We start from the raw sequence: 24,492 nt of genomic DNA on the forward strand, positions 1-24,492 counted from the left end.
TGGATAAAAGCAGATATCTGTAGAATATTTATAATTGTAATAGAGAGGCAGAATTTATTTCAATTTTAAAATATCCCCCGTTTTAGAGCTCGCAACAGAATCACAGAAAGTGTTAAAAAAAAAAATCATTCCTTCACTTAGGATGGTCACAAGACCCCTCAAGCTACCAAGTTCATTTGTGTGTTACGTTATATAGCGGGATATCTACAGTACAACGTACCACAAAAACGATCTCCGTAGCTTCAGGGGCCTCCTGTCCAGCCAAGGTCAAGGAATGTTTTTTGTTTTACCATTTTCTGTGGTTCTTTTGCAAGCTATTAAATGGGGGATATTTTTAAATGGAAACATATTCAGTTGTTCTAGTACAATTATAAATATTGTTCAAGTATCTGTATTTCTCCATAACAAAGATTATTACTGTAATCCCCATATTGTACTCTCCAGATCTCCTCAAGCATTAAAAACTAGCTATTTTCTTTCCAATTATTATAAACAAGAACTTCAATAACTTTGAAACAAAGAGTGATATTTTAATGAAAATTTCAGCAAATGTTCCTCTAAATATGTTCTAGCTCCCTGTAAACAGTCATATGCCTGAGACTAAAATTTTTAGGACAGGAATCATGTTCATGAAATATGCAGGTGTCCTTAAACTTTTGGTAGGTCCTGTATTTTCAATATTTTTTCAGTTTATTTTTGGTCAACCAGTCATTCATAACCTTTACTTCGAATACCTCTTTTGTATACCAACACTTACTATTTACTCTTTTTATGTGTATGAAATTGCTTTTCAACTTGCTAAAAGTAACTTTATTTCTTCAATTTTTTTGTGTTTTCCTATGTTACAGGAGAGTGAAAAATGGCTGACTTTGATTATGATTTATTTGATGAAATAGATGAGACATATCCTAATTATGATGATCTGATTATGCCTGGTATAAGTCTGTGGTACCAAGAGGATGATTTGTATGATGGTGTCCAGGTGGGAGAACTTTTTGAACTTTGTATTGAGCCCACGCTGAGAGATGGATTTGGACATGTAGGGAAACTTTTACTATGGTGCTTTCTCTTCAGAGCATCGACTCAAATGGGTAATTTTTTTTATTTTTGTAACTGTTTTAATTACAGTGGAGTCTCATTAGTACATTCTCCGTAAGCATGTTTTTCCGCTTAATATTTGTCAGTCCCAGGACTAATGCTATTAAATTTATGTTTACCCTTCCTGCTTAAGACAATCACATTTTTATAGCACTATTTGACCAGACTACCTTCTGCATTATCAGTGACCAAGTGCAATTGAAAGGTTGGTCCCTGTAATAATAGGGAAAACAAAGCAATGAGTCCACATTGTTTTAAAAATGTGCAGACATTCCCATGCAGTACACTTCAAACCTGAAAGTGTGGGTAACAGCTGCAGTATTTGAGCAGTATTTACATGTGCTGGATGCCGAGATGGATGTTAAACTCTGGGAAATAATTTTGTTTGTTGACCAGTGTGGGGCACATTCTACTGACTCATAATCCTCACTATAAATTTTTTTAAATGAAAGCCATTGTAACAGTGCCGATCGGTGATATATTTATTAGAATTAAAACGGTCTATATTAGCACATATTAAAATAATTTAAACCAACACCAGTTTTTGGAAGCTTTGTTCCATCATCAGTGGATCATTGAAAGTTAAAAATATAAAAATTCTCATAATTGTGTCATCTTGACTTTTTTTAATGTTGAGGACAATTGTGCCGTAATAAAGATAGAAAAACAAATAGGACAAGTTAACATAACAGAACTTTTCTAAACCTAATGAATGTAATTAAAATCGTACCTTATGACAGTAATGACAGAACATACTGTCTCAGCTGTTAAACAAATACTTGAGGAAACTTCACGGCAAGTAAGTGGCATGGGACGTTGCATCTCCTCAAGTTTGTATGCATTACATTGTTCATGGTGGTTTTATTTAAAATTTCATCTGGGTCCTTTCTCTGTGCTAAATATATTTCAATGTTCTCATGAATGTTGAATTCTAAACCATGATTGCTTTTATAGATTAATTCCATATCTTTATCTGTGCCATGAAAGTTGTAATTATTGGTATGAATATGTTCTGCAAAAGCAGATATTTGTGATAGCATTGCTTTAAAGTGTTCTTGATAATGCTGAGCAAATGTTTGGTCAGTTCGTGCTGTATAAAACATCTTACAATCTTTGCAAGTTAACCTGTATGCTCCCTAATTGGTATAGGGATAATTTTTATTGAAAATATTAGAGTTGTAAATGTTTTATGAAACTCCAACTCAAAAGAAAGTTTCACTAACAGCTGAGACAGCATGTTTTGTCATTCCTGTCTTAATAAGGTACAATTTTAATTACACTCATTAGGTGTAGAAATTTTCTGTCATGTAAACTTGTCTTGTTCATGTTTCTATCTGTATTAAAAAGCAAGATGAGACAATTATGCAAATTTTAATTTTTAATGATTCACTGGTGATGGAATGAAGCTTCTGAAATAGATTTTGGATTAAATTACTTCAGTGTGTGCTGATATCGGGGCCAGCCCTGTAGTTTAGGGGTAGCATGCCAGCCTCTTACCCGGAGGCCCCGGGTTTGATTCCTGGCCAGGTCAGGGATTTTTACCTGGATCTGAGGGCTGATTCAAGGTCCACTCAGCCTACGTGATTACAGTTGATGAGCTATCTGACGGTGAGATGGTGGCCCCGGTCTCGAAATCCAAGAGCATTTTGAGAGGATTCTTCTTGCTGACCACACGACACCTCATAATCTGCAAGCCTTTGGGCTGAGCAGCGGTCACTTGGTTGACCATGGCCCTTCGGGACTGTTGTTCCATGGAGTTTGGGTTTGGTGCTGATATAGACTGTTTTAATTTTAATAAGTGTACAATCTACTGAGAAGTCATATCTGCAGAATGTGGAAGTTGTATTCTTCCCAGCAAATCGCGCAAGTCATCTGCAGCCTCTCGGATAAAGGTATCAATATGATGTATAAAACAAAACTATAGAAATAGGCTTGTTCAGAGGTGGTTGGCTTCTCTTCATTCCATAAACAGGAAGATAAAGATATTTAACATGCTGCATTTTGTAAAATCTACTTGGGATTCAGTTGCGATAGACATCATTTGGAATTGTTTCCATAAAGTCAGCTTAGCCATCTTGCTGCCATCGACATAACATCCGCGAATACATAGTGGAAGCAGTGGCAGGAGGTAGTGGGGGAGGAAAGTAACATAAGGTTTGCTGGTTGCACAGAATGTGACAATGTTGTCGTTTGTCCATCTATGCTAGTGCCTACACTGTCAAATGCTGTATAAGCAATGGATATTGTTCGACGATTTGTGTCAAGCTTTGTTGTTGGCAGTGATGGTTTAGCTGTATTAAAGAAGAAAAATTCTGTCATGTACAAGGTGGAACAGAAAAGGAAAAGCAATTCATTCTGGATATACCTGGTGTACTTCAGTCTGCAATGTAGTTAAATCTGTGAAAACTACCTTTGATCACATCACCAGCCTAAAGACACAATCAATTTTAAATTTGCTTTTTTTCAGTTGTATGCTTTCCTGCATATGATATTCAAGTCTTTTAGTCTCTTCAAAAATGTGCTAACAACATTCCATTGTATTTATCATATTTCTCTTAACTTCTCACCTAGAGTAAATATTGGAAGCATTAAATTATCTTTCCAGCTTGTTGTTTTATTGGTCACTTTGTTGTATTTTTCTACTTCGAACTCTCTGCTTTTATAACTCCTGAAAACAGACAAGATTATGTCAGATCAGTTTTCATGAAAATGTGTGTATTGTCTGACATTAGATCAGCAAAGAATAATGTGAACATGACTGAGCGAGTTGGCTGTGCAGTTAGGGTCATGCAGCTGTGAGCTTGCATTTGGAAGATAGTGGGTTCGAACCCCACTGTCGGCAGCCCTGAAAATGGTTTTCCGTGGTTTCCCATTTTCACACCAGGCAAATGCTGGGGCTGTACCTTAATTAAGGCCACGGCCGCTTCCTTCCCACTCCTAGCCCTTTCCTGTCCCATTGTCGCCATAAGACCTATCTGTGTCGGTGCGACGTAAAGCAACTAGCAGAAGAAGAGAAGAAACAACAAATATCAGTTTCCCATTACTTTTCTCACTGAGTCAGAAGTTCCTATTACGTATGTCAGCCAAGCCCACTGAAATGCATGCACCAACCAACCATATGAGCAACATTTTCACACCATTCACAGCATTGACTGGCTGTGTAAAGAATGGCATAATTAGCATCGCTCATACCTCAGTCACTTTGCTAGGGATAAGACAGACAGATCAATGAAAGCAACAAAATTGCTCTAGCCCATACCAAAAGACAGTGCACTGTAAACACTAGGTCTCTCCAGCAAAGGCATCTTGTTCAGGTATAATCTGTTATTAATTTTTTTTAGGTAATTTCTAAATTTATTTTCTCCTGAATTAGTTTTGACAGACTGAAGAATCTCACAGGCCAGGCCTCACAGGAGGCTATCAGAATCCCCTGCATTTTGTAAAATATTGCTAGAATCCCAGCAAAGGGTGGATCTATTCTTAACAGCACCATAGCAGCTCCAGTTAAGCCCGTACCTGCGGATGTCTGGTCTGATATTTGGCCTCTTAGCAGCCCTTCTGAAACTTAAAAGAGCCTTGAAATAAGCCACTTATCAGAGTCTAGGCTGAGTATGAAGTTTCCCTTCTGAAATTACTTGATATTGGTTCTATACTTCAACTTGGAAGTGTGTTAAAACTCTGCCAAATTTTAGAAAGGTCATTCGGATAGTTCACAGTAAAGTTTGGTTTTGATGGCTTTTTTCTTCTGTTAATGCTGGATTTGTGAACTTATTGTCAGGAAATTTTCTGCCAGTGTAGTCTACTTTCGCTTCATGCAGATTAAGTTTCATATATCTTTTAGGACATGTGTTTCACTTATTTATTTTTCCTTCCTTATATTTTTATTCAATGTTATTTCTGGTTAATAAGTGGTGAAAAGTAGATTGTTAAGCCATTTCTCATGGTTTGTGAACATTCAAAATTGTGTCTACTATTGCATCTTATATTACTTTAAAAGAATAGTACCTGAATGTTTTATCTTTTTGTTTTCAGTTACAATTCCACCTTTGTTGTGCCATGCAATATCTGCAGGAACAGGACTAATAATATTGCACCATTTCTTCCAAACTACTATGTACTACATTGTAGGATTTGCAGGCATTGCCTATGTTCTCCTATGGATAGTTTCTTGGATGCTAAAGAGACACAGAGGACCTATAGTAGGAGTTCTGTCTGTTTCATTTCTTGTTCTTTGGTAAGTTATTTGCTTTAACTTTTTGTATGTTTCATTTGAGAAAAGTGAACTTCAAAGAGATAGCCTTCTTGTTTTTATAATACTTTGAATGATATCAAGGTTGCATATCTATGAATCATATTGATTCTGTAATTATTTTCATGCATTATTATATGTACTACATGTACAGAAATAGGTACTCCTTTTCAGGTATTTAACTCTAGAAAAATAACAAATTTGTGTTCCTAATATGGGATGGTGTGTAATATTGAATGATGGAAGTTCTAAAAATATGGATGGGGGAGGTGATTGTAAGGTTAATATACAAATTCAAAAATAGTGGTGCTTAGTCAACATCCTGGGTTTAGGATTCAAACATAATTTCTGTTAGTTCATATTATTACTTAAGAAGGTCCAAGTATTCTATGATGTTGATTCCCATAGGGAACCTAAAATATTTGTCCCGAATGAGTAAATTTATAAAACCAATATAAATGGCCCGTTATTGGACATTATAAATTTTCCAGCTAACTAATTCCTTCTGTAGGTATAATTCGCTATTCGACTGAAGTTGCGGGATTGTGTTTGCTGTTTTATTTGAACATAGTTAACAAGAATCCTTTCTACTCTTTGTCTAGGGATTGAATCACACACATTTTGGATGTTTTTATCTGAAATTCCTCTTAAATATGGCATCTATTGAAACTTCTTCCACAGAAAAGATCGTGAAATGGCTACAGGAAACGGAAGGTGAGAGTGATAATGAGGGTAGTGGTAGTGAAACTTAATGTATCCACAAAGATGCACATGAGATGCTGTCAGTTGGTACAATAATTTTTACTTACATGCTTTTACAAATTAAACACACACATAACCTTAATCACTGTTGTCAAAACAAACCACTCACATCACAGACTGCCATTTAAAACAGCTGCCAATCGCTGCACATGAAGATTACAAACGTAACACACAATTGAAACAGATGACTTTTTAAAAGCATGTCACACACGTGGTCGCAAGTATAATCTTGCTTCACCATAACTGTCCTGAACAATAACTCACATAATAGCAACTAACTTACACTGTCAACATCGTCTCCTTATATATATGTCCTGGCCAGGCTTCCAGAAAGATACATTACAAGCAATACCTTCGTGAAAATTCTAGAGTGCCTAATACAAAGATTTTAATGTGCAGAATATTCTCAATCATTCTTGTGCCTATTACCATTCTGAAAGTTACACGGTGTGTTTCACAATTATGGATTACAATTGATATATACAGGTAAGATTAAATTATAATATTAATTTACAGCTATTTACATTAACGGAACTGATATAAATGTCTATGTACAACACGTTTCATGACATAACTTCGCACACAGTATGATCATTTGACTATGTAAATAGGGACCGATGACCTCGATGTTAGGCCCCTTTAAACAACAAGCATCATCATCATGACTATGTAAATAATAATAAGTTAATACTAATACTTTCATGATATAACCTCACACACAACACAGTCATATCGTAATAATAAGACAAATACTGCTGGATGTAACACTTCACAGCCATACATACAAGTAATAATAATAATAATAATAATAATAATAATAATAATAATAATAATAATAATAATAATAATTGTAAAATAATGATGGTAATAATAATAATCATGATTTAAAATAATAATCATACTAACACTTCATAGTTATACATTACAAATAATAATAATAATAATAATAATAATAATAATAATAATAATAATTATTATTATGCCACAATTGGCAAGCGTAGCGAACGAGAAGGAAGTGTTGGGCCTATGGGGCTGGATAGATAAGCACTTGAATCATAGTGCCAAAACTTTATTATATAAATAGTTTAAAATTGCTTTGTTTCAGTAACACCGTTACTTCGAACCTTAATCAAAGGTTCTATCTGACATAACTCTTTATCCAATATATAATAAGAACATTCTTACATAATACATAGTTTATTAATGATGCACCTAATACCCTAGGGAACCAGCCCAGGTAATTAAAAAAGATATACAGGTAATACAAAGCTAATGAGGAGGGTACCCCACTTCATATAATTGCCAATTACCACCAGGTAAGTCAAGAAAATAACGTGGCTGACAATGTAGTAAACTACTAAGCACGAGCTTATAACAACAACATTTAAACAGCTCTTAATACAGCAAGAAACTGATCTAGTTTCCAACAGACGACCGTATTACATACCTTACTTGGCATTACACGAGGGTACATAGGACCTTGCCACTTCATCGTAAGTAAGGTCAAATACCATTACTGGTGGCTTTACAATTCATAGTCAACAACCTTACAATTTAAATATCCCCATGCAAGGTATACAACATGCCTCCTCAAACAAACTGCGATGGCAGGAGTAAAATACAGTACTGTACAAGAAATAGGGAGCATTAGTTCTATATAATTGCATGAACTAGACCTTTGCAAGACAGTTATAAATGAACTTTGTGCAAACCTAACACCTTGACTTTCATTTAAGCAAAGATCCAACCTTCTTACTTAGTGAGACATTGGGGGACTCTTAGTAATTTTGACTCTTACCTTCATGTCAGTGGAACCTAGTTCGACCTCCACACAGGAGCAGCCCATAGTGTGTCGCCTTCAAGCATGAGAAGCAGTGTTCTCTCTCAGTTCGGTCAGCCATCACCTTGCCGCAAGGGCGGGGTCATATGCCGCGTGAATGACCAAAGATTGGGGTAAGCTAAGTGGCCCAAAGACATGGAAGTACGAGAAGGTGGATAAATTTAGAGGGGATGTGCTCCAGAGTAGGAGAGATCCGCTTCCTCTGGAGCCACACTTAATAATCAAAGAATGATACTTTATTAAGGGAAGGAAGGCTGGGTAGAAATGAATACATAAACATATGTACATATACAAGAAAACAGTTTCAAATATAAAGTTACACACAATATTAGAGCCTGGCCAGGCTGAATAAAATACAAAGGGCTGGGGAAGACTTCCCACAGCACAATAATCATCGTAAAATAATAATAATAATAATAATCATGATAGTAATAATTCAAGCTCGACATTTGCATTAGTTACCCATGGGTGAGAGAATATTGTTTTCAAGTTATAACTGTTTTATCGCACTTGCGTCAAACTGAAGCCAATGTAGAAGAAGATGACATTGTGTTATCGCACGGCAGTTTTGATGATGACATCACTTTTGAACCTCATAACGTAGAGACAGTATCTCATCACTCCTCAGACTCAGGCTCCAAGGAAGTGGAATGCTCTATAGGACTAGATTAGCTGGCTCGTAAAATGGATCCATATATAATAGTGAGCAGTGAGGGTAGTATAGTGGGAAAAAATGGACACCGTTGGTCTGCATTTCCTCCGAGACCACCAAATACTCGCTCAGAAGCTAAGAATGGTAGCCTGTTCATTATAGGCAGGGACCGAAAAATATAGCAAAAATTGTGAACTCACCAAGGGAAGCATTTTCCTTATAATTTACCCAGACAGTGCGTGATAAAATAATCGAGCACACGAACGAGAAAATTGCAGAAAAAAAGTGAAATTTATAGCATCCAAAGTGCAGCAGTGTCTGACTTGTACTAAGAAGAATTTGATGAATATTTAAGTGTCTGTTCGGAAGAATAGCCACATACCTACCCAGGAGATGTTCGATGCAGAATATTCAGGGATGAGGTACAAAGCCACAATTAGTTGTGACAAATTTGACTTTCTTTGTGAATGTTTACGTTTTGATGACCGGACAACAAAGTTTGAGAGGAGAGAAACAGACAAGTTGGCTCCAATAAGAGAGATTTCGGAACAATTTATATCTGCCTGTGAGGAATATTACAAGCCTGGATCATTCTTTACGATTGATGAGCAACTTCTTGCTTTCAGAGGGTGGTACCCTTTCAAAATGTACCTCCCTAACAAGCCATCAAAGTATGGCATCAAAATTGTTATGGTATGTGACAACAAAACTAAAACATTATTGATGCAATGCCATATCTTGGTAAAAAACACTGCGCCTGCTAATCAGCCATTAACGGATTTCTTGTGAAAACCTTAACGATGAGTGTCCATGGAAGCTATCTCAACATAACAAAGGACAATTGGTTCACGTCTGTTCCCTTGGTAACTGACCTATTGAAACCACCAAATAACTTGACAATACCAGGCATTATTTGTAAGAATAAACGAGAAATCCCACCTGCGTTACTGAATCATACGGCAAGAAAAGTAGGCATATCTGTGTTTTGTTTTGACCAAGAGAAAGCACCCCTGTCATACAAAACCAAGCCCAACAATGTGGTCTTAGTTCTTTCGACCACTCATGAAAGAGGAGAGATCAATCCAACATTGAAGAAGCTGATTATGATTGAGGATTATAGCGACACGAAAGGTGGTGTGGACACGCTAGACCAGATGAACAATCAAATTAATTGTAGTAGAAAGACAAGAAGATGGCCACTTCGTGTCTTCTTTGGTATGTTGAATATTATTCTAGTGAACTTTTATGTGATCTATGTTCACAATTAGTTCAACAATAAGGGACTTGGAGGCAATTTGGAAAAGAGCTGTAGTATGAACTTGTGAAGCCATGGGTGACACATCGCCTTGGAATGTCCAACTTGCTGCACATGCTACGCTCGTCTATGGCAGAAATACTTCACGTAAATGTGCCTACAGATGAAGCAGAAGGTCCTGAATCAAGAAAATGCAAGATATATGCCTTTTGTCCAAGCAAGAAACGGAGGATGACGAAAGTGTATTGTCATTGTTCAAGAGCTGTATGCGAGCAACATCAAGCTAGATGCTGTTTGGAATGCAACAATGGACGATCAGTATCATCGGAATGTTCGTGTATGTTGACAAGACTCTCTCAAAGAAGTGTATCTTGTAAAATACATAAATATGTAGCAATAAGTCCTTTTTACATAGCAATAAATTTGTTCATCAAAATGACTACGCGTTAGCTTTAATGTTCCTGTATACCATGTTGGCTATCTAGTATTAACATGGAGTCATATCCTTTGCTCATCCCCATTATAATGTTGCCTTCTGAATTTCTAAAACTTTCAGTGAATGTATTTTATGCAGTTACACAACAATAGAGAATCTACAGAGAGCTTGATTTTCGTACCACCACTGGAATAAAAGTTTGCTTCACATAATAATGCCTCAGACAGACAGACAGATAGACATCAACCATTCACTGCTGCATTCTGATTTCAATTCGGTGATTCTGTATGAAATTTGTGCTGTATGGCGATGGGACAGATTGTCGATAAGATCATTGGTTTCCTGTCTCAGTTTGATTCCAAAAGCACTTAGTAATCATTCATAGATGGACCTTGCAAGCTCATACTTCCCTATACCGTGTCCCTGTTTGGGACATAATTATCTAACTCAGCTCTTGTATGGAATCAGGTTAAATATATTATTATTTCATTAAAAACGTCCTTTTTACAGTATATCCCCACACACAGATGCTGCTGCTGGAAACAGTGTATGAGGAAAATATTTCATTCTGAAACACATTGTGACAGCTTCTCACATACAAGTGAGACCACCTTCTTGAAGGCAGTTGAAACCATGCACTCATGATTTGATCTGTTAAGTTTCTGTTTGATACTGATTCTAAACAGCTGAGATAGTGGTACCCTCTATTATGCACCACCCCATAATAGGCTACTTTCCCTAAAACTTAATGGTATTTATTTTCAGTTCTGATTGCTGTGTTCTTTTGCAGTGAATTAGAATTTGCCAATAAAACTGAGTGGCATAAGATCCGAGGGGCTCAAATGCTTGTTGCAATGAAAGTAATATCTATAGCTTTCGACACAGATTTTGGAGTGCTGCAGTTTCTTCCATCTCCTGCTGAATTTGCTGGCTACATTCTCTGTGTTGGAACTTGTATCTTTGGACCATGGATTCCATACAGGGATTACATAGCAATTTATAATAAACCCATTTGGGTAAGTGAATATCTTATAGCAGCTATATAGTATAGGATTATCATTTGATGAGCCAGCATGGGTTATCAATACTCTATATTGTAAGAGGTAATTTTTTGCATCATAAGTAGTTCTTTCTTCTAATTCCAAGATATCGACAATGAGGTATACGCCTAGCAAATATGAGGGTTGGAACTTTAATGGTGGCAGCTATTTAATTACAACTGATACAAAGAGGTACATGTTACCTAGTGTTACTATCCTTCAAAGTAGTCACCAGCATTGTGTACAACCCGTTGTTAGCGATATGGAAATTGTAGGATACCATTGGCCGCAACTGTTGTGTTGATAGTTCGGATGGAGCAGTCTACTGCCCAGACGTAGGCCCAGGAGAGGTATCGGTAAGGAATTGGTATGAATCACTGCAGATAGATCAGCAGAGGGAAGATGGGAGATCAGGGAAGTGTTACAAAGGTGAAGCAGGGCAAGAGGAAAGGGAAACATAGAGGACAGGATAGGAAGAGGGAGGTGGAATAGGGTAGTGAGAAGGAGAAAAGGGAAGAGGAAATGAGTTCTGCAGGTGTCAGGGAAATAAAGCGAGACCAGGAGTGAAGGGGATCTAATTAGGGTGCGGTTGAGGTTCTCGCCGTGGTGTAGGGGTAGCGTGCCTGCCTCTTTTGGGATCTGGTTACGGCAGCAGGGAAGTAGTTTAAAGAAGCAGAGATTATCAGTGGTATACTGTGTAGGAGGGATACTGAATGGAGGGTAAATGAGACTATGGAATGGGTATATGGGAAATTGGAGTGAAATTTGTAGATCCTAATGGGTGGGTAGGAAAGAGGGATCTATGCTCAGATGGCCTTTACTTTAATCGCAACAGTACATATAAGTTAGAAGGTTTGTTTGGAAGAGTTACAGGCAAGTACAGTCAGGGAAAACAGGGTGGACCAGGGAACGATGATGATCGTATAGGAAGCATGAAGTCCAGTAAGGATGACATAAAATTTTTGGTTATAAACTGTAAAAGTATTGTAAAGAAAGGAATAGAATTAAGTAATTTGAGAGATATATATTTACCATATATTGTAATAGGAATTGATTCATGGCTGAGAAGTGATATTATGGTTTTGGAAATTGTCTTTCGGAACTGGAGTATTTATCGTAGAGACAGGTTAGGAACGATGGCAAGGGGAGTATTTATACTGATGAAAAATGAATTTGTAAACTACGAAAAAGTTAAGGATGAAGAACATGAAATTCTAGGTGTAAGACTCATCTCTAAAGACAGTAGGCAACTTGATGTTTTTGGGGTGTACAGACCTGGCAAGGCTGGCACTGATGCTGGTGCAGAATTATTTGATAAGATAATCAGTTATGTGGAGAACGATACAGAGAGGAACATTATTATAACGAGTGAACTGAACTTACCAAATGTTAACTGGGAAGGGAATGCGAATGACAGAAAATGTGACCAACAAATGGTGAATACATTATTATTGGAAGGACAGCTGAATCAGAAAGTGATGGAACCAACTAGAGGGAAAAATATTGTAATGGTCATAGCGTCCACCATGTCAACTGGCAGTCGGCCCGGCCCGGCCCGGCCCGGCACCGTATAGACCCACCCATTATGCTTCAACTGCGCCAATCACTAGCAGCACTTACAAGGTAAGTGCTAGGCCAGCCCCACTCGCTTCCGATCGCGGTCCCGTAGCAGAGGAGTATGGAAATGACTCCACTATTAATCTGGAGTGTTCCATCTCGCAATGTTCCTGGATCCATCCAGCATCCGGACGATTCTAGAAGAACCAGCGCAGGTATATAAGAGAGGAACAACCTGCCTGGAGTTAGTGAGAGTTAGACTGAGTTAGAAGTTAGTGTGGTTCAGTCGTGAGCGACTGCCATTTTAGTGAAGTATGTGAACTGCCATGATTATCGGACTAGTGTGCTACAGTGAGGACTGTCGGCGAAGGAGAGAACGTGTAGTCGTGCGACGCAGGACCTTGTGTGTGAGTGTAAAACTGTGTAGTGTGAGAAGAAGTGAGAAACGAAGGGAGAGCGAGCGCGCAAACTGTGTAAGCTTGTGTTATGAGCAAAAGTTGTGTGTAGTCTTGTGTAGTTTAGTCCGTAGCTAATAAATCTTAGTATTGAAGCTACCAGTCTAGTGTTAATTGATCATACTACCCCGCCAACTCGTTACAACTGGTGTCAGAATCGGGATCGACTGGTAGCAGTAATTTCGTAACTAGGAATTTCTAGTGAATCGTAAAATGGATAGCGAACAGTTTCAGGCTCTGCTCAGTAAGTTCACCGCTCTCATCCAAACAGGACGAAATCAAGAGCGAACTGAAACTGGAATTAAATGAACTTAAGGGTGGACAAGATAAATTAGAACACGAAATGCGTTCTCTCGAAAGAAAATTAAAGAGTGACATTATGCAGGACGTACAGAAACTGGTTGAAAAACAGATCAAAGGAATACCGCAGGTTGTGGAGTCAGGGGTTTGAGACCTGAAAGAAGAAGTAAGCGCCCTGCGTACGAGAGTGACAGCCATGGAGACTCGTGCTAGGGCCACCTGCAGCGACAGCGGCTCCAGCGCCGGGAAAGTAAAACCCCCGCGCTTTGATGGGACAACATCTTGGCGGACCTTCTGGGCCCAATTCGAGACCGTGTGTGGGCACAACGGTTGGACATCAGAGGAAAGGGCCGTGTACCTAATCGCCGGACTGCAAGGATCAGCAGCGGAAGTACTACACAGCCTTCAGCCGGGTGCCACTTACGATGAGATCGTTAGAGCGCTCGACAGCCGATACGGTGACCACCAGCTGGCAGCTGCCTACCGAGTCCAGCTAAGGAAGAGGACCCAGCGCGCTAATGAGACGCCGCAAGAATTCGCGCAAGATGTGGAGCAGCTAGCCCGCAAGGCTCTGGATGGGCTGCCTCTGGACCACATTCAGTGGGAGGCAGCCTATACATTCATTGGTGGGCTCTGCGATGCTGAGATCCGTCGAAAGCTGATGCTCAGCGGAGAGTATGACCTCAGAGAGGCCCTGACGTTAGCCCTGAGGGTGGAGGCAGTGAAGGGAACAGCGGCACCGTCACCAAGAATACGAGCCGTGAGAAGCGAGGACGCGCCGGAGACCCGTGCCGTTACGGGAGAATGACGCATGCCGCCATTGAGGCGCCGATGCACCAACGAGATCACCTGTTGGAATTGCGGCGAGCGTGGCCACCTGCGGAGGAACTGCTGTATGGAGGCGGTCCCTGATCAGGGAAACGAGTAAGGGCCGACAGGGAGAGGGGCTCGTCGGCACCGTCGCTACCGTCCTCTCGTTTCACACTAAATGTGGTCACCGAACGGAGCGACGACAGCTTGATCGCCCTCGGGTGGCTTGGAGACAGGCCATGCTGAGTCACGATAGACACGGGGGCGGCATTGACCAAGGCCAGGCCGGACATCGCTGAGGGACAGCCAGAGAGGGAACCCCACCGCCCTTATCTGCTGCGAACGGCCTCGGGACACACCATCTCTGTCTTGAAGGAGGCGCTACTTCAACTGACGCTGAGACGACGCCTACGAGTCTGGGCCTTCGTCGCCGCCATCACGGATGGTGTCATCCTGGGCCTAGACGTGCTACGGAAATACGAGGTGACTGTCGACATGGGATGATGTGTATTGTGGCTCAGCAACCAAGAGGTAATGCTGTGACGCCCAGGGACGCAACCTCGAGTAGCACGGTTAACATTGGCCAGCAATGAAGTGATACCAGCCACAAGCGAGGTGATGGTTACGGAACGGTTAGAGGAACCCATACAATGGGACAGCATGCTCGTCGAACCCGGTTCGTCGACCACCGATCAAGGACTCTACCTGGCCAGGACGCTCGTTCCGGCACGAAGCTGCGTGCCGGTACGAATATTGAATTCGACGTCACGGGAGCAGAGGGTACCCAGCGGGACCGAGCTTGGGACTTGTGAACCAGTCACGTGTGTCGTGCCAGTGGACGACGAAGACACACAGACCATGGAAGCAGGCGAAGGATTGGATAAGCTCCGGAAGATTATATCCGATGCCTGGAAACATTTAGAGGCGATACAGCTCAGGGAGATTAAGGAACTAATCCATGAGTTTCAGGACATTTTCACTGCTACTGGAGGCGACTACGGAAAGACGGACAGAGTGTACCATCGCATTAACACCGGCAACGCCACTCCAATCCGACAGCCACCTCGTAGATACCCCTGGCGAAGGAGGTGGAAATCGATCAGATGCTAGATGACATGAAGCAGCGGGGAGTCATCGAGGAGTCGAACAGCCTGTGGTCATCGCCAGTCGTCCTGGTGAAGAAAAAGAACGGTGATCTCCGTTTCTGCGTCGATTACCGGAAGTTGAACGACGTCATGAAGAAGGACTGTTTCCCGTTAATGCGGATAGATGACACCCTGGGCACATTATCTGGAGCCCAGTGGTTTTTGACTTTGGACCTGAAGTCTGGATACTGGCAAGTAGCGCTCCATCCGGAAGACAAGGAGAAGACGGCGTTCTCAACTGGCAAAGGGCTCTACCAGTTCACCGTGATGCCCTTTGGCCTCTGCAACGCGCCGGCGACTTTCGAGCGACTGATGGAGGCCGTGCTGAGAGGGCTAACTCACGACGCTTGCCTCGTGTACCTGGACGACATAATTATTGTGGGACGCACGTTCAAAAAACACGTGGAGAACCTGCGGAAAGTGTTCGAGAGGCTACCTGGGGCTCACCTAAAGTTAAATCCTGGAAAATGCCAATTGTTCCAGAAGGAGTTCCACCGGAGGGAATAGCGACGGATCTGAAGAAGTTAGAAGCTGTCAGGGACTGGTCGGTGCCGAAGGACAAGCGAGAACTAAGGAGTTTTCTCGGCCTTTGTACGTATTACCGCAGATTTATAGCTGGCTACACAGACATCTCAAAGCCTCTTACACGGCTCACCGAGGAGAGGAGGTCTTTCCAATGGTCAAGCGAGGCGGAAGCTGCGTTCCGGAAGCTGAAGGAGTCGCTGTGTACTGCACCCATCCTCGGATATCCCAAGACTGGGGAGAAGTTCATCGTCGATACCGACGCCAGCGACGTGGGAATTGGTGGGGTACTGTCACAAGCGCAAAACGGCCAGGAGAAGGTGATCGCCTATTTCAGCAAGACGTTGTCGAAAGCTGAGAGAAATTACTGCGTGACGCATCGGGAATTGCTGGCCTTCGTGAAGACCTTGGAGCACTTCCACAAGTATCTGTATGGGCAGCCTTTCCGCGTGCGCACTGACCACTGCGCATTGACCTGGCTCCTAAGCTTCAGAAACCTGGAAGGTCAGGCAGCTCGCTGGGTGCAACGCCTTCAGGAGTACAAGTTCACCACCGATCACCGACAAGGAAAGAAGCACTGCAACGCTGATGCTCTATCGAGTAGACCGTGCCCTGCGAACTGTACACACTGCCAGAAAGTGGAGAGACAGGCAGGCATCGTGGACGTCCGGGCCGTGAGGGCCACCGCCGCTGAAGGATAGGATCGAGATGCTCTCAGGAGGGAGCAGCTGAAGGACGATGACATCGGGCTGATCTTACGAGAGGTAGAGTCGGGGCAGAGGCCGGAATGGAAAGACATCGCCGAACGCAGTCCAACCTATAAGGCATACTGGGCCCAATGGTCCTCTTTCATGGTTAGTGACGGGGTACTTACCCACACGTGGGAATCTACCGACGGAAAGAAGCACACTGCACAGCTGATAATCCCCAGGAGCATGTGAAAAGAGGTGCTGACCGAGTTGCATGCGGGCGTTACTGCCAGCCACTTGGGAGTGAATAAGACACTAGATCGTGCCCGACAGCGTTACTACTGGGTGCACTTGAGGAACGATGTTGAGAGGATTTGCCAGCTGTGTGACACCTGCACAGCGAGCTGGGGTCCACGTACCAGGAGTAGGGGCCAAATGATGCAGTACAATGTTGGAGCACCATTCGAGAGGATCGCCATTGATATCGCTGGACCATTCCCCGAATCGGACGCCGGGAACCGTTACCTACTCCTGGCTATGGACTACTTCAGAAAGTGGCCGGAGTTCTACGCCATCCCGAACCAAGTGGCATCGACAGTGGCCGACGTCTTGGTCAAGAACTTCTTCTGTCGATTCGGTGTCCCGAGGGAACTTCATAGCAACCAAGGCAGAAACTCTGAGTCCAGGTTGATGCAAGAGGTTCTGCAACGCTTAGGAGTGTGGAAGACACATACGACGCCTCTCCACCCTCAGTCAGATGGTATGGTGGAGCGTTTTGTGAAAACCGTCGAAGAGCACCTCAGGAAGGTGGTTTCGGCGTACCAGAAGGACTGGGACAAGAGGGTCCCCTTCTTCTTGATGGCCTATCTAGCGTCCACCCATGAGACAACGGGCATGACACCTGCCAACATGGTCTTCGGAAGGGAGTTCCGCCTTCCTGCGATCTAATGTTCGGGTCTGCACCAGACCAGCAGCAACCAGCGACAGACTATGCATGGGAGTTGGTGGATCGGCTCCACGACATCCACAATTATTCCCGACATCATCTAAGGGTAGCCAGCGACAGGATGAAAGCCCGCTACGACATGCTTGCGAACTCTGCGGGTTTCCAAGAAGGTGACAGAGTGTGGCTGTACCGTCTGGTGCGGACGAAAGGGAAGTCACCGAAACTGCAGCCACAATGGGAAGGCCCATATACAATCATCACCAGGATCAACGACGTCATCTACCGGATCCAGCGGCCTCCCCAAGGGAAGATGATGGTTGTTCACCTGGATCGCTTGGCACCGTATCGTGGAGCAGCTCGGGATGAGCAGCCTTGAGGAGGGGGCAGTGTAATGGTCATAGCGTCCGCCATGTCAACTGGTAGTCGGCCCGGCCCGGCACCGTATAGACCTACCCCTTATGCTTCAACTGCGCCAATCACTAGAAGCGCTTACGAGGTAAGTGCTAGGCCAGCCCCACTCGCTTCCGATTGCGGTCCCGTAGCAGAGGAGTATGGAAATGACTCCACGATTAATCTGGAGTGTTCCATCTCGCGATGTTCCTGGATCCATCCAGCATCCGGACGATTCTAGAAGAGCCAGCGCATGTTTATAAGAGAGGAACGACCTGCCTGGAGTTAGTGAGAGTTAGACTGAGTTGGAAGTTAGTGTGGTGCAGTCGTGAGCGACTGCCGGTATAGTGAAGTATGTGAACTGCCGTGATTATCAGACTAGTGTGCTACAGTGAGGACTGTCGGCGAAGGCGAGAACGTGTAGCCGTGCGACGCGGGACCTTGTGTGTGAGTGTAAAACTGTGTAGTGTGAGAACAAGTGAGAAACGAAGGGAGAGAGAGCGCGCAAACTGTGTAAGTTTGTGTTATGAGCAAAAGTTGTGTGTAGGCTTGTGTAGTTTAGTGCGTAGCTAATAAATCTTAGTATTGAAGCTACCAGTCTAGTGTTATATTGATCATACTACCCCGCCAACTCGTTACAATATTCTAGATGTGGTGCTGATAAAACCAGCTGAGCTCTATAGGGAAGGTGAAGTGATAGATGGTATAACTGATCATTAAGGTGTCTTTGTAAGAGTTAAAAATAAATGTGCTAGAAAGGAATGTTGTAAAAGTAGGACATTAGGCAATACCATATGGCTGATAAGACTGGAATGGGGAAATTTAAAAAAAGCAATTATGATCAATGGAAAATGGTAAATAAAAATGTAAACAGTATATAGGATGGGTTTAAAGCAATTGTTGAGGAGTGTAAAAATAGGTATGTACCTTTCAAAAGTGGTAAGGAATAGTAAGGATCCATTATATTACAACAGGGAAATAAAGAAATTAAGAAGGAAGTGCAGACTAGAAAGAAATAGAGTTAGGAATGGTTGCGTGAGTTACGAGAGATTGAAGGAGCTCACTAGGAAATTAAATTCAGCGAAAAAATCAGCTAAGGATAACATGATGGCAAACATAATTGGGAGCCACATGAAATTTAGGGAGCAATGGAAGGACACGTATAGATACTTTAAGGCAGAAACAGGTTCCTGGAAGGTCATTCCTGGGATTATTAATGAACAAGGGGAGTGTATATGCGAGGACTTACAGAAGGCAGAAGTATTCATTCAGCGATATGTAAATGTAGTTGGATATAAAGATAATGTCCTGATAGAGGAGGTGACAAATAATGGCAAAATACTGAAATTAACCTATGATAATGAAGACATATATAAAAAGATACAAAAGTTGAAAGCTAGAAAGGCAGCTGGGGTTGGTAAGATTTTTGGGGATATATTAAAGACTACCGGTTGGGATATAGTGCCATATCTGAAATACTTATTTGATTATTGTTTGCATGAAGGAGCAATACCAAATAAAGGGAGAGTGGCAATAGTAACCCCAGTGTACAAGGGAGAGGGTGTCAAACATTAAAGTGGAAAATTACAGGCCAGTCAGGTTGACATGTGTAGTTTGTAAGCTCTGGGAAAGCATTCTTTCTGATTCTATTAGACACGTTTATGAAATTACGAAATGGTTTGATGGAAGCAGTTCGGGTTTAGGAAGGTATTCCAGTGAAGCTCATCTTGTAGGATTCCAGCAAGATATAGCAGATCTTTTAAGGCTGGTCTCCACTGATTAACATTTAACACCAACATGTTAAATTTAACATGTTACAATTGACACGTATATTCTGATTGTGTCTTCCATTTGACTTTGCATGTTAACTCAGAATGTTGAGGTTAACACTTTTAAGATGTTGGCGTGTTTTCCGCTCCAAGTAGAAAACATGTCAAGTCAATTTGTTGTTTGTGAGATATCGGCACAGCTTCAGCAACTTCCGTGCTGTTTCCAATCCAACAGATAGCCTAAACAACGCAAATGAAGTACTTCTCATGAAGTGGGATTGTAGTTACAACACTCCGCAATATTCATTCTCTTTGTTATAAGCTACAAATACAGTACGCGCACATATGTTGTTCTTTCTGCACTATACCGGTACTAAAATTTATAGTCAGAAATGGAGTGGAGCAAGGAGATTACTCTGGACTTAATTAATGATATAATAGATGGGCCTTGTTTGTGAAATGTCTAAGCGAAGAAAGCCGACAGTTTCCAGAAACTCAAAATTATGTATAATTGTTCTCACCGGTGCATCGAAGAAAAACTAGCGTCCCTCTGCTCTCAGTACAGTCGAGAATTGTAAAAAGTTTCAGAAAAGTTGGGGGCGGGAGCGGGCGAAGTTTATACTTCAAAGTGGTTTGCTTTTGAAGCAATGAGCAGTATGAGGGGAGAAAATGTGCCTAAAACTGCATTTCTAAATCATAACAAGAAGCAACAATGGCAATAACAAAGGCCAAATCCTCTTCATCTTTTTTTTCTTTTTGCTAGTGGCTTTACGTCGCACCGACACAGATAGGTCTTATGGCGACGATACAATGGGATAGGAAAGGCCTATGATTTGGAAGGAAGTGACCGTTGCCTTAATTTGCCTGGTGTGAAAATGGGAAACCATGGAAAACCATCTTCAGGGCTGCCGACAGTGGGATTCGAACCACCATCTCCCGGATGCAAGGTCACAGCCACGTGCGCCGAACCGCACGGCCAACTCGCCCGGTAATCCTCTTCGTCTGAGTCCATTGTCCTTGTTTAAAAATACTAGACACCACCTAAATGTGTTACCACAAATTGATATGACGAACTTCTTAGGGCCTATATATAAACAAAGAAAGTCAAGTTTAACATGTTTATTAAATGTGGACACAATGTTAAATGAAGCAGTATTCAACATTTAACACTGAACATGTTGATGGTGTCACCAGTTAACATTTAACATGTTGTTAAACGTTAATCAGTGGAGAGCGGCCTTTAGATTCAGCAGGTCAAATGGACTGTATCGCTATTGCCCTATTCAAGGCTTTTGATAGGGTAGATCATGGGAGATTACTGACAAAAATGAGGGCAATTGGACTAGACAAAAGAGTGGTTGAATGGGTGGCTACATTTCTAGCAAATAGAACTCAGATAATTAGAGTGGGTGAGGCGTTATCTGATCCTGTAATGATTAAAAGAGGTGTTCCGCAGGTCAGTATTATCGGACCTTTATGTTTTCTTATATACACTGACTGACAGAGCAAATGCAACACCAAGAAGGAGTGGTTCGAAAGGGATGAAAGTTGGGGAAAAAACAGAGACGGCACGGACGAATAATTGATGTTTATTTCAAACCGATATGCAGGTTACACAATGCGCACGGCATCGACTCAGTAGGATGTAGGACCACCGCGAGCGGCCATGCACGCAGAAACACGTCGAGGTACAGAGTCAATAAGAGTGCGGATGGTGTCCTGAGGGATGGTTCTCCATTCTCTGTCAACCATTTGCCACAGTTGGTCGTCCGTACGAGGCTGGGGCAGAGTTTGCAAACGGCGTCCAATGAGATCCCACACGTGTTCGATTGGTGAGAGATCCGGAGAGTACGCTGGCCACGGAAGCATCTGTACACCTCGTAGAGCCTGTTGGGAGATGCGAGCAGTGTGTGGGCGGGCATTATCCTGCTGAAACAGAGCATTGGGCAGCCCCTGAAGGTACGGGAGTGCCACCGGCCGCAGCACATGCTGCACGTAGCGGTGGGCATTTAACGTGCCTTGAATACGCACTAGAGGTGACGTGGAATCATACGCAATAGCGCCCCAAACCATGATGCCGCGTTGTCTAGCGGTAGGGCGCTCCACAGTTACTGCCGGATTTGACCTTTCTCCACGCCGACGCCACACTCGTCTGCGGTGACAATCATTGACAGAACAGAAGCGTGACTCATCGGAGAACACGACGTTCCGCCATTCCCTCATCCAAGTCGCTCTAGCCCGGCACCATGCCAGGCGTGCACGTCTATGCTGTGGAGTCAATGGTAGTCTTCTGAGCGGACGCCGGGAGTGCAGGCCTCCTTCAACCAATCGACGGGAAATTGTTCTGGTCGATATTGGAACAGCCAGGGTGTCTTGCACATGCTGAAGAATGGCGGTTGACGTGGCGTGCGGGGCTGCCACCGCTTGGCGGCGGATGCGCCGATCCTCGCGTGCTGACGTCACTCGGGCTGCGCCTGGACCCCTCGCACGTGCCACATATCCCTGCGCCAACCATCTTCGCCACAGGCGCTGCACCGTGGACACATCCCTATGGGTATCGTCTGCGATTTGACGAAGCGACCAACCTGCCCTTCTCAGCCCGATCACCATACCCCTCGTAAAGTCGTCTGTCTGCTGGAAATGCCTCCGTTGACGGCGGCCTGGCATTCTTAGCTATACACGTGTCCTGTGGCACACGACAACACGTTCTACAATGACTGTCGGCTGAGAAATCACGGTACGGAGTGGGCCATTCGCCAACGCCGTGTCCCATTTATCGTTCGCTACGTGCGCAGCACAGCGGCGCATTTCACATCATGAGCATACCTCAGTGACGTCAGTCTACCCTGCAATTGGCATAAAGTTCTGACCACTCCTTCTTGGTGTTGCATTTGCTCTGTCAGTCAGTGTATGTAAATTATATGAGTAAAGATCTGGAATCACAGATAAGGATATTTGCGGATGATGTTATACTGTTTAGAGTAGTAAATGAGTTGCAAGATTGTGTGCGACTGAAGGGGTACTTAAACAATATAGTAAGATGGACAGCAGACAATGGTATGATTGTAAATGGGATGAAAAGTCAAGTTCTAAATTTCAGCAAGAGGAAGGGTCCTATCAGTTTTAATTATTGTTTTAAGGGAGTGATAGCACCTCATGGGGAATACTGTACATACCTAGGTGTTATAAGCAATAATCTTCATTCGCAGAAGCAATATGTAAGCAAGTTAATAAGTAACATCTTTACATGTATAGATCAGGAAAAGACTGTCCTGGAACTACCTAGTCCAGGAAACATGTGTTAGATTCTGGACCCATTAACATTTCAATCCAGAATGTGGGTCCAGAATTAAATACTGGTAATGACTTGGAGGGTGGGAATAGGCAGTTCTAAATATTTCATCAGAACATTCAATATCTTAAAAATAAAATCTTAGATTTACAAGTGATTTTAAATTCAATACAGGATGTTATGTTTATCTGTTTGGACGAACATTGGTGTAATAATGATGAACTTGAACTCATTAATATTGAACGTTATTATCTGGCAAGTGATTACAGTCGGGTTAATAAAGAGCATGGGGGAGTTTGTATTTTTGCTAAGTCAGGAATTGAATGTAAAGAAAGGAGGGATCTTTTTTGCTAGTTGCTTTACATCGCACCGATGCAGAGAGGTCTTATGGCGAGGATGGGATAGGAAAGGCCTAGTTGGAAGGAAGCGGCCGTGGCCTTAATTAAGGTACAGCCCCAGCGTTTGCCTGATGTGAAAATGGGAAACCACGGAAAGCCATCTTCAGGGCTGCCGACAGCGGGATTCGAACCCACTATCTCTGGATGGAAGCTTACAGCCGCGTGCCCCTGACCACACGGCCAACTTGCCCGGTAGGAAGGATCTTGAAGTGCATAATTCTGAATTAGAATTTGAACTAACTTCAGTGGAATTTAAGCTTCCGTATGGTTGAATGGTAATTCTGTTAACCATGTACCGTTCACCGGATGCTGATGTGGAGATTTTCCTGGGAAAATTAGATCAAGCCCTTCATAACATTTTTGGTAGGAATAGCAGCGCAGAAGTAATACTTTGTGGTGATTTTAACATAGATTTTGCTGAAGAAAACCTTTCGTCAACATCACAACTACTGCATGTTCTTCAAGGCTGTAATCTAAAACACTTCATTTTTACACCCACCCGGGTAACTGCCACTCATCTACAACGATAGACAACATTTGTATTAATTTCCATTGTTCTAAAATGCAAGCGTCCAATATAAATTTTGGATTATCAGATCATCATGCTCAAATTTTACAACTAGAAATTGAGAATGCTAACAAGCATTCAACCAAAATGAAGCAGGCCTCTGCTGCTGCATGTGGCAGTTTCATTGAAAATCTTAAACTTCAGACCTGGGCTCCAATAACATTTGGTCATAGCATTGACCAAAAGTATAGAACTTAATTAAGCATTTTTTAAATGCAATTTGAATTACATTTTCCAAAAAAACTTGTAATTAATGAATCTTCAAAAAAAGCCATAGATCATGAAGGGTATATGGATTTAAAGTCAAAAATGTAAGTTA

The 24,492-nt window shown here is 42.3% G+C and overlaps 1 protein-coding gene across 10 annotated transcripts in view; it reads left to right on the top strand.

Annotated features, from left to right (window-relative positions):
- The window catches only part of por (Protein-serine O-palmitoleoyltransferase por), a 194,088-nt gene that overhangs the window by 101,680 nt on the left and 67,916 nt on the right, over nucleotides 1–24,492 (top strand). For all 10 annotated transcript variants that reach the window (XM_067139315.2, XM_067139307.2, XM_067139306.2 and 7 more), the window contains 3 exons: nucleotides 849–1,091; nucleotides 5,131–5,332; nucleotides 11,083–11,308. In XM_067139315.2, the coding sequence (XP_066995416.1) occupies nucleotides 860–1,091; nucleotides 5,131–5,332; nucleotides 11,083–11,308 (660 nt within the window). In that variant the 5' untranslated portion in view covers nucleotides 849–859. The remainder of the gene's footprint in view (nucleotides 1–848; nucleotides 1,092–5,130; nucleotides 5,333–11,082; nucleotides 11,309–24,492) is intronic.

This window comes from Anabrus simplex, chromosome 2 (genome assembly GCF_040414725.1).
Source record: "Anabrus simplex isolate iqAnaSimp1 chromosome 2, ASM4041472v1, whole genome shotgun sequence".
Classification (NCBI taxonomy): Eukaryota; Metazoa; Arthropoda; class Insecta; order Orthoptera; family Tettigoniidae; genus Anabrus; species Anabrus simplex.